Source organism: Salvelinus alpinus, chromosome 26 (assembly GCF_045679555.1).
Source record: "Salvelinus alpinus chromosome 26, SLU_Salpinus.1, whole genome shotgun sequence".
Taxonomy (NCBI): Eukaryota; Metazoa; Chordata; class Actinopteri; order Salmoniformes; family Salmonidae; genus Salvelinus; species Salvelinus alpinus.
The window spans coordinates 31,035,479-31,051,936 of NC_092111.1; the positions used below are offsets into that span (position 1 = coordinate 31,035,479).

General features: G+C 43.6%; 1 protein-coding gene across 1 annotated transcript; it reads right to left on the minus strand.

The window, feature by feature from the left end:
• Positions 1-768: 768 nt before the first annotated feature.
• Positions 769-14,623, minus strand: rbm24a (RNA binding motif protein 24a). Its single transcript, XM_071368720.1, has 4 exons — positions 14,148-14,623; positions 13,051-13,174; positions 12,421-12,475; positions 769-3,700 (listed from the first exon to the last, which is right to left on the minus strand). Exons 1-4 carry the CDS (start codon positions 14,313-14,315, stop codon positions 3,346-3,348), a joined length of 702 nt encoding a protein of 233 aa, XP_071224821.1. The 5' UTR covers positions 14,316-14,623; the 3' UTR covers positions 769-3,345.
• Between the last annotated feature and the right edge of the window lie 1,835 nt (positions 14,624-16,458).

The following is a 16,458-nucleotide window of genomic DNA, read 5'->3' on the forward strand; positions in this document are numbered from 1 at the left end:
TGAAATAGACCATTTGTGTTCCAAATGGCAGCCTGTTCCCTATGCAGTGCACTACTTTGGTCAGGGCCCAATGGGACACAGCCCATGCTGCCTCCATGCCAGGTTAGGGGAGGTGAGGTTAGGGAGGTATGTCTTGGCAGCCAGCATTCAGGCCTCTTGGCATCTATTATTGATTAGAAAGCTTCTGAATTATTTGTATGCTTTCCCAGAGGACTACATTCTCTAACTCTCTGCTTCCAGACAGGTTTGTTTGAGTGTGAGGTCAATGCTTGTCCCATGTCATCGACGGCCCGGCTAAAATGGTGGAGAGGCCTTGGGTGACAGTGTTAGACAATGAAGAGCAGCAACACACCAGGCAGCGGACACCCGGCGGACATTTTGTGTGTAATCCCATAAGGCTCCTGACTACCTCCTGGCTGCTCTGTGGTCACTCGCACACATGCATGCACGCACAACCACCCACACAGTGAAATGTACTCAGCTATCTAAACCAACTAAACTAAGAACATTGTTTTTAAACACCAGTCCCCCAAAAGGTTTTACAACCATATTAACAGCTTTGGTTATGTTTTATGTTTATGTTTGCACAAAAAAACAGCAAGTCTGTTTATAGGTGTTTAATAGACATCAACAGCTTTGGCAGCTTCATACCTAATTTGCTCTGCAGACTATCAATGGTCTCAGGCCTCCATACTAAGGCCCACAAAAAGACACCCAACCTGAAGACAACATCAATTCAACATCCATCTTTAAAAAACAACAGTATTCTTTTTAAATATAGAACCTTTTATTTCAATTTAGAGTAAATAGTGTTGAAATTCTGAAATAAAGTTTTAATACCAACAGGACCTTTGCATTTAAATATAGTAAATAACACTGTACATGCCTTAATCCAGTGACAATGAAAAGCTTCCTTAAAATGTTTTTTTTTTGTCATTTATTTTTCATATTTTCCCTTGTAAGAAATAGTTCAAGTATAAAAATTCCCAACAGTGTAAAATAGCCCATCTGATGTATATTAAAAGCAATAGAAGCACAACTATCCGAACCATGACAATAACTATACATTCTAATGTATAAAGCAGCATTTTGCTAATTTTTGTCAGGATTTTTTGTTGTCTTTTCCAACAGTTCTAAACACAAAAGAGACAGAGTAACAGTCTGCATGCAAATAGGCCTGCATTTAAATAAAGTTTCATAGAAAAGGCATTAAACTAACCGATATTTATTCTAAGATTTCAAAAGGCAAAAAGTATAATTGTACAGTGCACATACAGAATTGTATATTATATAAATCCTACATTAACATTTTTGGTTGAGTATGTTAATAATAATTATAATACAACTAAATCTACTCAATAACTTATATACCTTGAGATGAATACATAATAAAATGAATACAGTACCACCACTAAGTCTCTGTCCTTAGAGCGCATAGAACATAGTCCAATCTCAAAATAAATATCTTAAATAGTAGATCTCCTTTCTTACTCTCTTAAATAGAAATACAAATGTAAGGCACACTAAGAACCCATAGATTCATATGTCAAGCGCCTGCAGCCCCCCCCCCCCCTTCTCTACATCCCCCATCACCACCCCAGGGTACAGGGCCAGGGCCAGGGGGTTGGTGAGGCTGTGAGGAGTGGGTATAGGGCCAGGGGGTTGGTGAGGCTGTGAGGAGTGGGTACTAGGGCCAGGGGGTTGGTGAGGCTGTGAGGAGTGGGTACAGGGCCAGGGGGTTGGTGAGGCTGTGAGGAGTGGGTACAGGGCCAGGGAATTGGTGAGGCTGTGAGGAGTGGGTACAGGGCCAGGGGGTTGGTGAGGCTGTGAGGAGTGGGTACAGGGCCAGGGGGTTGGTGAGGCTGTGAGGAGTGGGTACAAGGCCAGGGGGTTGGTGAGGCTGTGAGGAGTGGGTACAGGGCCAGGGGGTTGGTTAGGCTGTGAGGAGTGGGTACAGGGCCAGGGGGTTGGTTAGGCTGTGAGGAGTGGGTACAGGGCCAGGGGATTGGTGAGGGTTAGCGTAGGAGGGAAGTGTGTGTGTACCTGACACCAGCCCAGCCGGTCGGCTCTAGGACAGAGGACAGAGGATAGAGGACAGAGGTGGAAGTGCTGACAGGGCCAGGCAGGCAGGCAGGACAGAGGAGAGACAGTTCCCAAATGGGCCCCGGGATTAAAATGTGACAGCTCAACAAATGAGGACAAGTGATGCGTTATTTCCAGAGTGATCCGTCTGTGTGGCGCTGGGCGAACTGCGCCAGCCCCCTCCCCAGCTGCTCCCTCTCTCTCTCCCTTTCCCTCCCTCTCTCTTTCTCTCTGACTAGATCTCATTGCACAGAGCCAGAGAGCACGACTGGGCCCATTGTCCTTTACCACTATGTAGGCAACTGTGTGTGTATGCATGTGTGTGTGTGTGTGTGTGTGTGCGTGTGTTTGCATGCAGCCATGCGTATGTGTTTGAGACTAACTGATTTGGTTCTGCTCATTGTCTGAAAACATCCTTTTCCTTCTCTGTCTGTGAGTTGCCTTCATATTGTTTGTCATGCCCTTTGAAGAGTTGACGGCATTTTCGGTTATTCCTGCAGTTTTTTTGTCTCCTGGTCTCCTGGTTTGCTTTGCATAGGTCAAGAGGTCAAGATTCAGAGTCAAAAAAGGGACATTCAGCATCAGGAAGTTAAAAAGGTAGTTCTTAACGTGTGACACAAGCTACAAATATTCTCCTTTTCTCCACAGTTATTTCAACTACTCCCTGACATGCAGAGGTTGTCTTTACTAACACACTGGAAACTGATACATTTCCCTGATTATCAGAAAATTTACTTCAATGCACTTGAAAAGACAGAAGGAAAGAGCCCTCGAAATGTGATAGTAAATATAGGTTGCAAGGGCACTTCGGGACACGTCTAAGTGTCCCATAAAGAGAACGCTCTCTCTCTCCTATGTTAATGACAGCAATGGAACATAAAGTCATGTTTTACACCAAGCTACAACCACTGTGATTAGTTGTTGCATTTCTCCTCTAGAAATAAATACTCTACTACAATTATAATTATAGTAATAATTATATTAATAACAACAATAATAATCATAAGGATAAATCCACTTTCCTTACTTTGTTTTGTGAATTTATAAAGTTTTTCTTTTTTGGTTTAAACACAGCAAGTTGGAAAGCTACTGTATGGAGTTCCCACCTCACCATCATCATCATCATCACCCTCTTACCGACTCTGTCACTTAACAACACGGCCCCTCTCTCTTCCTCTTCATCGTTCTCTTCTCTTCACAGCCAATCAGCCGAGGCAGGCTGCGGGCCTCCCATCCCGTTGTGTCCAATGGCTGCAGTGGCTGCTATTGCATGCGGTCAGCTTGCAGCTGCTGAGGCTGGTACTGACCGAAGGCTGCGGCTGCAGCGACGGCTGAACCCGGTGCGGCCGTAGCCAGGGGCTGCTGAACATAGCCATAACCGGCTGCGGTTAGGTACCCGGCCGCCGCAGGGGAGGCGGCGTAGGGATACTGCTCGTAGGCTGCGGCGGCAGCAGCGCTAGCCGCGGCGGCGGAGTACTGAGCGTAGGCTGCTCCGGTGTAGTCGATGTACGGGGAGGAGGCGGTGGAGGCAGAGGCGGCACTGGGCTGCATGCCGTGAGGGATGACCATGGTGCTTGGCTGCATGAAGGCCTGAGGGTACACATAGTGAGCAGGGATCCTGCAGGACAGAAACAGACAGACAGGGAGTTAGAGGTAGAGATCCCAGACCTGGCCTTGCACAGCCACCGACAGACAGCAGCAACCCCCCAGCCTGACAGCAGAACCAACCACAGCCAACCCAACCACACTGCGGCCAAGCGCCCCCCAATACATCAAAACACCAGTCAATAACACCACGGAGACACCTGCTAGTAGCTAATAGAGATATAGGGTTGCCAAAATAAAGATCTCTCTGTGGAAAAATGGTGAGGTGTTCAAAGCTCAGAGGGGTTGTGTTCTCTGATAAGGGATATGAAGACATTTTGGGTTTTCAATGACCCTGCCTGCCTATCACATGTTATAAGAGATTTAGGCAAAGGAAGTGTTTGGTAGCATTGACGCCATCTTGGAGAGACAATCCATGTACACTAAGCTTTGCTGACTTTACAGGATTGAGTTTGGTCGATGGAGAGAGAAGAGAACATGGTTTGTCATGTCAATTTGACCCTGATGCCATTCCTATTTAGGAGGAGATAGAGTAAGGGAGGGCGGGAGGGGGGGGGGGTGGGGTGGGGATGATAGGGTAAAGAGGGAGGGGATGGTGTAAAGAGGGAGGAGAAAGGGTAAAGAGGGAGGGAGGGAGGGGGAGGGAGGGGATAGGGTAAAGAGGGAGGGAGGTCTATGAGATGAGGGGGGAATTGTGAAAATGTCACTGTCATTTTGACAGCTGGACAGCTTTGAAAAAGTACACTGCTGGCTGTTTCCCCCTCTGTGCTTAGACAAAGAGCCCCGGGCGGGGCGCTAGGCTAGCTGCACTCAGAGGGACCTTTTGATTAAATAAGCAATCAGGAACAATGAGCACATTCTGCCTTTCATGACATATCCTGACCGTGAGGCTAGGCTCGCTAGGCTCTCTCTCGCACTATCAGCTAGCATGATGATGGGAAAGTTATACTATTGTTTTGGTGGAGGAAACTCAAGTTGTTGACCTGGATGGGGAAATCAAGAATCAAATTCCTCAAAATACTAAACAAAACTAAACTGGAGTCAAGTTCATGATTCATGATTCAAAGGAATGAGTAACAATCAGTGTTATGACATAATGAGTGACATAATCACTTTATAATTGGCTTATCACCATTTTATCAATTGTGAATGTTGGATTTAGATGAGGTCTGGTCTGGTGTGGATTTTTGACAGTCTGGAATGCTGTGCATGATGTGATGATGTCATCAACAGCTCATTAAAATCTGTTGAGAAACAATCTAACATTTGATTGGACCAAAAATATACTGACATCAATTAAGCCAATAAGAAACAAGATGGCGAGATTAAGCTTTTTTACAGTCATTCAGTTTGGAATCTGGATCGAAGGAGGAGAAAAGAGAAATGAAAGACAAGATCTATCGTGGCAACCCTATTGTCAGGACTCCATTACCCAACAAATCACATCTCAAAACACTAGCCCCAAAGAGGAAGCAGGAAAAAACAACAGCAAGTCTACAAACACAGGCGTCAAAAAAAAGAAATGTCAACACAGTCCACATGGATCACCAACACAGCACAACCACAAACTGAAAGAAACAAAAAGGAAATACACTAAACGGGGTCAGAGGTTAGAGGCGCTCCTATGACATCACATCCTTGGCAGATGCCTCGGCCTGGCCTGCTAGCACGCTTCTGTCTCAGCACAGTGTTACAGTCACAACACAGGCTGGAGTCACGCACACACACACACACACACACACACACACACACACACACACACACACACACACACACACACACACACACACACACACACACACACACACACACACACACACAGTGGATGTACATAGACCACAACAAACTCACACAACACAAGACACAAGGGCGATTACAAATAAAAACTCTCACACACAAACAGGCACGCAAAGGATGGTGACACAACAAAATATAAAATGCGGTGTCCATCGCAAAACAACACAAACGCCCAGACTGCCCTACCCATTCTAAATCGCAGAGAGAAGAATTTAAACACATTCAGACACTTTGGTAAATTCCTCAACTAACACCCTTGGCCTCCGGAGTTAAGTAGATATTGTTGTGCCTCCCCATTAATAGCTATATTAAGACATGGGATGCATTCCCATAGGGTTCTGGTTAAAAGTAGTGCACTATATAGGGAATAGGGTGCTACCCAGTCATGTTCTCCCGCGGGGTCAAACAGGTATTTCATAATGCTATTTTCGACACTATTATATTTTACAGTATGGAGAAAACTTACACAAAAATAACCTCTTTCACACCCCATATGAAACATGTTATAGGCTATCAAATCAAAAAGGCATATTTTGACCAATGTGTTACGTATTGTGTAGATAATCCTCTAAGAAAACCAATGGTCCAAACCTCATGTCTCTATCACAATCCGTTCAAAAGTTAGAGGTTTAACCCTTGTAGGATGGCCAAAATGATGTTGAGTAAATCAATGGATGCCAGAGATACTAAGTGGTAACAAATAAGGAAGATGTTTTCGCCTCAGCTAGGCTGGATGCTGTGCAAGAATGAAGGCTACCTGACATGCTCACTTTCCCGTTGAACTCAACCCCTCCTGTCTCAGCCTCCAGTATTTATGCTGCAATAGTTTATGCGTCGGGGGGGCTAGGGTCAGTCTGTTATATCTGGAGTATTTCTCATGTCTTATCCAGTGTCCTGTGTGAATTTAAGAATGCTCCCTCTAATTCTCTCTCTCTTTTCTCCCGGAGGACCTGAGCCCAAGGACCATGCCTCAGGACTACCTGGCCTGATGACTCCTTGCTGTCCCCAGTTTACCTGGTCGTGCTGCTGCTCCAGTTTCGACTGTTCTAGCTGCGGCTATGGAACCCTGACCTGTTCACCGTGGGTGCTACCTTGTCCCGTACCTGCTGTTTTCGACTCTCGCTCCACCGCACCTGCTGTCTAACTTCTGAATGCTCGGCTTTGAAAAGCCAACTGACATTGACTCCTGAGGTGCTGAACTGTTGCACCCTCTACAACCACTGTGATTATTATTATTTTACCCTGCTGGTCATCTATGAACGTTTGAACATCTTGGCCATGTTCTGTTATAATCTCCACCCGGCACAGCCAGAAGAGGACTGGCCACCCCTCAGAGCCTGGTTCCTCTCTAGGTTTCTTCCTAGGTTCCTGCGTTTCTAGGGAGTTTTTCCTAGCCACCGTGCTTCTACATCTGCATTGCTTGCTGTTTGGGGTTTTAGGCTGGGTTTCTGTATAGCACTTTATGACATCGGCTGATGTAAAAAGGGCTTTATAAATCAAATTTGATTGAATTTGATTGATTATCGAATCGGCGGGGCATAAAACAATATAGAGGTAAGATAGATATTGATTTTGAGACATTACGTAATATTTTAATCTTTTAGTATAAACTTCTCATTATAATGCGAAATTGCTGTTATTTTTCGCCGATTTCTCACAAAAACAAGCGTATCTCTGTGAAATGTTAACGGAGCACTGAGCGTACAGCAAGCGTTTTATTTTCAGACTTTTACATTTCATTTAGCTCGTGTCATGCTAATTCTGCTTTTTGCGAACACCGGAAACAACTTTGCAGACACGCCACAACATGTTAAATCCTATGAAATGTTAGATAAAGACTGAACGATTCAGACCATGAATAATCATATTTGTCTGGGTAAAATGTATTTTATAACATAAGGGGTGAAATTTCATCACCAAAGCGGGTTTTCACCCACTCTGTGCAGAAAGGGTGGACACCCTACATGTTATGCAGAGCTACAACACACACTAAGGTGTTCTGTAGTAGCACATTCGCAATTGTAGAGAATGAGCATTCAACAGCATTCAACTTGCATGTTTCAATGGTGGTGAAACATGCTGGTGATGGATATAAAGCTTGCATCCCAAATGGCACGATATTCCCATTAAAGTGCACTACTTTTGACCAGGGCCCAATAGTAGTGTAATACATAGGGAATATGGTGCAATTTGGGCACATACAAAGTTTGAAGAAGACACAGACACTAAAATGGCCCATGCTCGTAAGCCTAAATTGGACTGTTAGAAGTGATCATTCTGCCCAAGAGAGAATCATCCCTGTTTGTTTTTTAGAAATATAACATAGTCCAGTATAGGCAAGGTACAAACAAGTACGTTTCCATAAGTAGTCATGTAACTGCAGGAAGCCTTTCCTGTAATGTGGATCTGGTCTCAGACATGCTCTTTGTTGCCTGGCCTCATTTATGATTGACAGGAGAGACTGGAGGCTGGGCCCCAGCTATTTTCTGCTTGTCTATCATCCTACATACATCTTACTGTGGAATGTTCCCATCCCTAGAAGTAATCTGGGATTAAATCCCACCCTACCTTTATTCACTTTCTCTTTCCATCTATCCCATCCTCTCTCTCTCTCCCTCCATCCTTCCTACTATTTATCTCTCCCATTCAACATTAGACTACTACAACCTGTTTCTCCATCTCCAACAGCATAAACCTCTTCTATGTTGGCAAATGCTGTGTCACCTAACACTCAAACACACACACCAAATCATTTCTGTATCACTGTTGATCATGGAAAGCACTGTCTACCCTCTGACTCCCATTAAAATGACCTCTTTTCCCTATGGATACAAGTGAGGTAAAAAAAAATACTAGGGTTACTATGTTTCTCAATGCTCTGTGTAAATATATTATCTTCCTGTGTTTGGACCGTTGCAGTCCTGCCAACCAGTGGTTCGTAAAGTTCAAGGCTAAATAAAGGTCTGTTCCCATCACATGCCATGTGAGTGACATTGTCGATGGGGGGGGGGGGTTGTTCACCTGTTGTTCTCCGCCCCATTAAAACCGTTCTGCTAGCTGAGGAGCCAGGCCTTAACTAAATGTGAGAAGCGTAGAGGGGTGGCATGGTGCTATAATAACAACTATGGACCGGGTTGGTGCTGCTACATGGTATAGTGTGGTGATAGCCAAGGAGCTGGTTGCTGCCCTCCCACAGCTGTTTCTATGGCTGTGTCCAATATGGCACCCTATTCTTCATAGTGCACTGTTTCATCAGGGCACTGGTCAAAAGTAGCGCTCTATATAGGGAATAGGGTAGCATTTATGACACACCCTATGTCTCTGGCCTTGGGCTATAATGTATGGATGTGGTTGACCTACCACAGCTGTATCTATGTATGCCTGTGGCACTTTAAACCTCCCTGGGGCCTCTAGCCAGCATCTGTTGGGCTGTTTTTAAAGAGCGGACGATTTTGACATGACAGAGAGAGCCCTAGCCCCCTGCTCCCCAGCGCACACTTCATACGACTGCGGCGTCAGCACTCCAGCCTTTGTGTGGCACAATGGAGAAGCTTGTTTTCCTTAACGCTGCAGCCCATGTGACGAAAGCTTGTTCAGAGGCTGTGGCATCCAGACATTTGTTTGTGTCACAGTAGAAACTCTGGGGCACTGCTCTACCACTGCACTGGACTACTACACACAACAGGACACACACATACTTACACAAACACACATGATAGTAAGGTGTTTTGCATCAACTAAACTAGTAAAAATATATCCTTCAGTGTGGAGATACAGTGCCTTCGGAACGACTTCAGACCCCTTGACTTTTTCCACATTTTGTTACGTTACAGTCTTATTCTAAAATGGATTAAATATTTTTTTTCTCCCAGCAATCTACACACAATACGCCAGAACGACAAAGCAAAAATAGGTTTTTAGAAATGTTTGCAAATGTATTAAAAATAAAAACAGAAACACCTCATTTACATAACTATTCAGGCTCTTTGCTATGAGACTCGAAATTGAGCTCAGGTGCATCCTGTTCCCATTGATCATCCTTGAGATGTTTCTACAACTTGATTGGAAAGGCACACACCTGTCTATATAAGGTCCCACAGTTGACAGTGCATGTCAGAGCAAAAATCAAGCCACGAGGTCGAAGGAATTGTCCGTAGAGCTCTGAGACAGGATTGTGTCGAGGCACAGATCTGGGGAAGGGTACCAAAAAATGTCTGCAGCTTTGAAGGTTCCCAAGAACACAGTGGCCTCCATCATTCTTAAATTGAAAAAGTTTGGAACCACCAAGACTCTTCCTGAACTGGCCACCCGGTCAAACTGAGCAATTGGGGCAGAAGAGCCTTGGTCAGGGAGGTGACCAAGAACCTGATGGTCACTCTGACAGAGCTCTAGAGTTCCTCTGTGGAGATGGGAGAACCTTCCAGAAGGACAACCATCTCTGCAGCACTCCACCAATCAGTCCTTTATGGTAGAGTGGCCAGACGGAAGCCACTCCTCAGTAAAATGCAAATGACGGCCCACTTGGAGTTTGCCAAAAGGCACCTAAAGACTCTCAGACCATGAGTAACAAGATTCTCTGGTCTGATGAAACCAAGTTTTAACTCTTTGGCCTGAATGCCAAGCATCACACCTGGAGGAAACCTGGCACATTCCCTACAGTGAAGCATGGTGGTGATAGCATCATGCTGTGGGGATGTTTTTCAGCGGCAGGGACTGGGAGACTAGTCAGGATCGAGGCAAAGATGAACAGAGCAAAGTACAGAGAGATCCTTGATGAAAACCTGCTCCAGAGCGCTCAGGACCTCAGACTGGGGCGAAGGTTCACCTTCCAACAGGACAATGACCCTAAGCACACAGCCAAGACAACGCAGGAGTGGCTTCGTGACAAGTCTCTGAATGTCCTTGAGTAGCCCAGCCAGAGCCCGGACTTGAACCCCATCGAAATATCTCTGGAGAGACCTGAAAATAGCTGTGCTGCAACGCTCCCCATCCAACCTGACAGAGCTTGAGAGGATCTGCAGAGAAGAATGGGAGAAACTCCCAAAATACAGGTGTGCCAAGCTTGTAACATGTTACCCAAGAAGACTCAAGGCTGTAATCTCTGCCAAAGGTACTTCAACAAAGTACTGAATAAAGGGTCTGAATACATATGTAAATGTGATATTATTATTATTTTGTATATATATATAAATAGTCTATATTGCAGTATATATTGCAATATACATTTGAAAAAATTTGTAAAAACCTGTTTTTGCTTTGTCATTATGGGGTATTGTGTGTAGATTGATGAGGAAATTTAATCAATTTTATAATAAGGCTGTAACCTAACAAAATGTGGAAAAAGTCAAGGGGTATGAATACTTTCCGAAGGCACTGTATGTGTACTCATCCCATGTGCCTTGATAGTCATTTTTCCAAAGATTACTTTCCTGTGAACAGACATCATTATCTCTGAATGAGACACAGCAGCTCTCCTGAGAGTCGTAAGGGCCTGAAGTATACCATATAGGGATAGATATATGGAGGGAGGGAGAGAGAAATAATGAGAGAGTGAGAGAGAGGGATAGAGAGACTGCGAGAGAGAGAGCAAGAGGGAGAGAGAGTGAATACGAGAATGAGAAAGACAGAGAGAGCGAGAGAGAGAATATGAGAATGAGAGAGAGAAAAAGAGAGAAAAGAAAGAGAGAGAGAGAGAATACGAGAATAAGAGTGAATACGAGAAGGAGAAAGACAGAGAGAGAGAGAGACAGAGAGTGAATACGAGAATGAGAGAGAAAGACAGAGAGAGGGGGACAGAGAGTGAATACTAGAATGAGAGAGAAAGACAGAGAGACAGAGAGACAGAGAGGGTGAGTTTGAGAGTTTAGGTGTTATTGCTAGAATTATTAAAAAAGACACATGCAAGCAATGAGTTGATGGGTTTTGGTGGGGTCAGTTGTGAGCGGTGGGAAGTATTTTTTTTTAAATCACACCGCAAATCGTCACTCACTCCAACAAGACATCCAAAAACATATAAAGAACATCCTGTTACCAAAGAAAAGGTCAACCACAAGCTACAGCACGAAAGCATCAAATCAAATAAAGAAATTTAAAAAATAAAATGTAAAAAAACTTTACTCTCCCTACTAAAGTCCACATTCTTCCAGAAAAATGGAAAAGAACACCCCCAAAAATGTTCAATTCATATGTTTTTTCATTAAATAGAAAACACACGGTTTAGCTATCAACACCACTTCATAACAGTAAAACAGCACACAAAGCTCTAATTGCTATTCAAAATAACAAATTTAAACTCAAACCAAAATTTTAAATCAACATACATGCATCTATAATCACCATTTGAGCTTGTTTGTGTGTGTTTGAGATTACAGGTAATTCCCCTGGTCTGATCTGTGACATGCCCACAGCACTAATCCTGAAACCACCAGTTATCTTAACCCATATCGAGCCTGTCAGACCAGAGAGATAGATAACATTGAGTCATTGAGGCTGTAACTTTCCATCAGTTGTACTCAACAAATAACACACACACACACACATGCACACGCGCACACACACTCATACTATGAACACACACTTTCTCTTTCACTCACACAAACCTTAAATGTATATTTTGGTCAACTGTAGTCAGTGATAAAAAGAAAGAGGATTTGTGAAATGTTTTGTTTCAACATAATTATCATGCAAGTATGGAGAAAAATCAGAGTAAGCACAAAATAATTAAATAAACAGATTATATAAACATACATGTCATTGTATGAACATGTCTAACAACGCTAGACTTTAGCCAAATGAGGAACATTGGGTCTTTAGATGTTGTGTAGTTACACCAGTGAGGTTTCATATACAGTAGCTCAATGATGATGAGGGAATTTGTAAATGTATTCTCATCAACACCCAACCATCCCCTCAACACAAAGTTGCTGCAGTACTTACCCATAAGGCCTTTGGATAAAGGCGGGATGAATTTGTGGAACACCAAAGGTGAAACCTGAATGGAGATGTGTAATGGTCAAAATGAATTGATGATCTTACTCATGTCATTGTGTGTGTCCCAAATGGCACCCTATTGCCCATTTAGTGCACTATGTTTTAGTGCACTAATTTTGACCAGGACCAATAGAAGTGCCCCTATATAGAGAAAAAGGGTGCCATTTGGGATGCAGGTATTCAGAACATTCTAGACACAAGTTATTTTAATAACATCCTGAATCATGTATTGAATTTATGCGACAGAAGGATTAAAAGAAACATTTAGCTCATCATGATGGTATTCTGAACCAGACATGATTTGTGTGGAAAACATGTGGACAATATGAAAAAGAAATGCAAAGCTATAAGATGAGACATGATGCATGTTCTTTAGGACACACCCTTAATGTTCTCAGAACATTAAGATACTGGACAGGTGGCTGAAAAAGTACTGTGTGTGTGTGTGTGTGTGTGTGTGTGTGTGTGTGTGTGTGTGTGTGTGTGTGTGTGTGTGTGTGTGTGTGTGTGTGTGTGTGTGTGTGTGTGTGTGTGTGTGTGTGTGTGTGCGTGCGTGCGTGTGTGTGTATTTTTTACCTGGCTGCATCACCCGTGGCTTGGCCCCCAGGTACGCCAGGTTGACATTGGCTTTCCTGCCGTCGATGATGGGGTTCGGATCTTTACAGGCCCTGTCTGCAGCTGAGCGGTCAGCCATCGTCACCTGTATGGACACACAGAGAGGGAGAGTGCATAGGAAAGAAGCAGGTTAAGGTGTTGAAGAAGAAGTGTGAGGATGGTTAAAGTATGATCAAAACTATCAGTATTCACCAATGTTCATATTCATTAGCTAAAGGGGCAAACATTTGAGAAAATATGGACATTACATTTGGGCCCAACTGTCACTCAATATTTATAAAATATAGGTAACCGTCATTCTTTATAGTAAGTTGAGATCTTAGGCCCTGCTGAGTTCTTTCTTTGTTTTCCAGAAGAGAAACTGGATAGAAGACTTCTGTATCCACAGATACTTATTTACTCAAAATAATTTGACCTCTTGATGTCAGTACATAGTTTTTCACTGTACTTGGCTGAGGACAAGCTTACTTTATTAAGATCTTAACTGCTTCTGAGCTGATGACTATAAGAATGCTATTTGAGAGTAATTACTCTATGTAAGAGCTTTTGGGGCTGCGGTAGGTCTTTCTCAAATAAGTTGACCCAGAAACCCAAGGAAAACTTTTCAACTCAGATACTACAGGATCCTTTTTCACATAGATGTGTTTCAAACTAAATGGCATCAAGGAGGGGGGGAACATGGCCCTAAAACAGTTGTATAGTAGCCTATCTGTCTCTCATCAATGCTCTTATCGTTGACATAATGATGACGTCATGCACATCATCTTCCCAAGAGTCATATTCTGAACATGCCAGGGCGCAACAAGTTGTAATGTAGCCTGTCGGTAATTTTCAATGATAGAACGCTCCAAACTGAAAATACAGGCCTACTTATGAACAATAAAACACTTACACTTTTCAATGTCCATTAAATATTATGAAATACACTAGCCTAACCAACACCCACTTTAACGATGACATGTGATTTGCTGCCATTTGAAAGATTACAGGCATTTGACACAGTGCAAGTGAGGTCCCTGTTTAAAGTTATGACAAATAAACACTATATTGATACTTACAAATCCATACCCCCTGGATTTGCCGGTCTGTCGATCGGTAATCACGACAGCCTCTTCAATTTCTCCGAACACTTCAAAATATTTCCTGAGACTGGAATCCGTGGTGTGATACGGAAGACCCCCGACAAAAATCTTCGTGTAGGTCGTGTCCTTCTGCGTGGTGTGCATCTTCACCAATATTTTAGTGCAAAATAGTAGAATAGAAACAATCCAAAATATAGTGCAATGTTTCCTTATCACCTAGTTACGATATTTAAAAGTATTTCTATAAAAATTGACAATATGAGATTTACAACTGGAGAGGCTTCAGAGAAATAACACAAAACTCAACAAAAATCAAGATTCGAGGTAGATTATCTTTCGACACTTAAATGAGATATGGAGCGGATTGTCCAAGAGATCACCAGGTGTTTTCAACTCTTCTCCGTAACTGTCTTGACTAACTAAATATGTTTCGGACCCATTCCTAAAAGCGCTGCCCATAACTCCACCCCGTTCCAAGCACAAGGGCGGTACAGCGCGTGCATTGCTGCCCGCCCACATGCTCCGCTACACGCTCCAGCAAACAGCTGGGAAGCGCGCATAATGAAAAAGATCCATTCCTGCAATGTGATGAGGAAGAATAGGCTATATTACCACATATTTAACCAACATGACGGTTATGGTCATGATTTTTTTTTCATAACCCTAAAATGACCTGGTCTTACACCAACTGTATAGCTGGTGGATTGTTGGGTACATTTTTGGCATTAACCCACAGTCTCACAGACAATAGCCAATTATACTCCATAAAGGTAGGACTTAAAAATGAACATATTGGTTCTCTCCCTGTCCCAAGGGATACCTTCCAGCAGGTGGTCGGCCTGAGCCGGCCCATTACGCCCGGAGAGGATCAGTGGCCAGCCCAAGCCCAGGGACGCATGTGTTTTAGTGGCAGCAGCAGTGCGGCGTGACCAATGCAGACAGGTGTAATCTCTGGGCCTCAAGATGCCAATTAGATTGAGTTTCTTTATAGAATAATGCAGTACCGTCGTGTTTAGTTTTGTTCTGGACTATCAAACACAGGACGCTGCTATACCAAGACCATTAGCCTATGTAGGCATATAGGACAATGGGTCGGGACAGCAATATACAGTTTTCTGGTCCCCTGATGTCTCATATGAGGATACTGATGACTGAACTGTGGTAAAACGCGTTTAGGAGTGAATTCAACCGAGTGTTGATGGTTCTTAGGCTGTTTATGATAACCTTTATATGTGACTTGCATGGAAGATCTGTGGGTGCGTAAAGACGCGGCCGAAGCAATTGCGCACGCTTTACACTGTCCATTCAAGATCATATATTCAGAAAAAAAATGTTTAATGCTTAAGCGTGAGGTTATATATCATATGAATAGGTTAAATTGTATATTTTAGTACCGGAGTGCCTTGAGGTCAGATGAAAGTCTACTTTTGGGTCTTGAAGGGCTTGTAATAAAACATAGCCTAACGATAGGCCTAATAATATGACTTCCGGCGCCGAAAAGAGATGGCCGCCTCGCTTCGCGTTCCTTGGAAAATATGCAGTATTTTGTTTTTTTATGTGTTATTTCTTACATCGGTACCCCAGGTAATCTTAGGTTTCATTACATACAGTCGGGAGGAACTACTGAATATACGATTAACGTCAACTCATCATCGTTCCTACCAGGAATATGACTTTCCCGAAACGGATCCAGTGTTTTGCCTTCCACCCAATACAATGGATCTGATCCCAGCCGGCGACCCTGTGCGACGCCGTAAAAGGGGCAAACGAGGCGGTCTCGTGGTCAGGCTTCGGAGACGGGCACATCGCGCTCCACTCCCTAGCATACTACTCGCCAATGTCCAGTCTCTTGACAATAAGGTTGATGAAATCCGAGCACGGGTAGCATTCCAGAGAGACATCAGGGATTGCAACGTGCTCTGCTTCACGGAAACATGGCTAACTCAAGAGACGCTAACGGAGTCGGTGCAGCCAGCTGGTTTCTTCATGCATCGCGCCGACAGAAACAAACATCTTTCTGGTAAGAAGAGGGGCGGGGGGGTATGCCTTATGATTAACGAGACGTGGTGTGATCATCATAACAACACACAGGAACTCAAGTCATTCTGTTCACCTGATCTAGAACTCCTCACAATCAAATGTCGACCGCATTATCTACCAAGGGAATTCTCTTCAATCATAATCACAGCCGTATATATTCCCCCCCAAGCAGACACATCGATGGCCCTGAACGAACTTTATCTGACTCTTTGTAAACTGGAAACCACACACCCTGAGGCTGCATTCA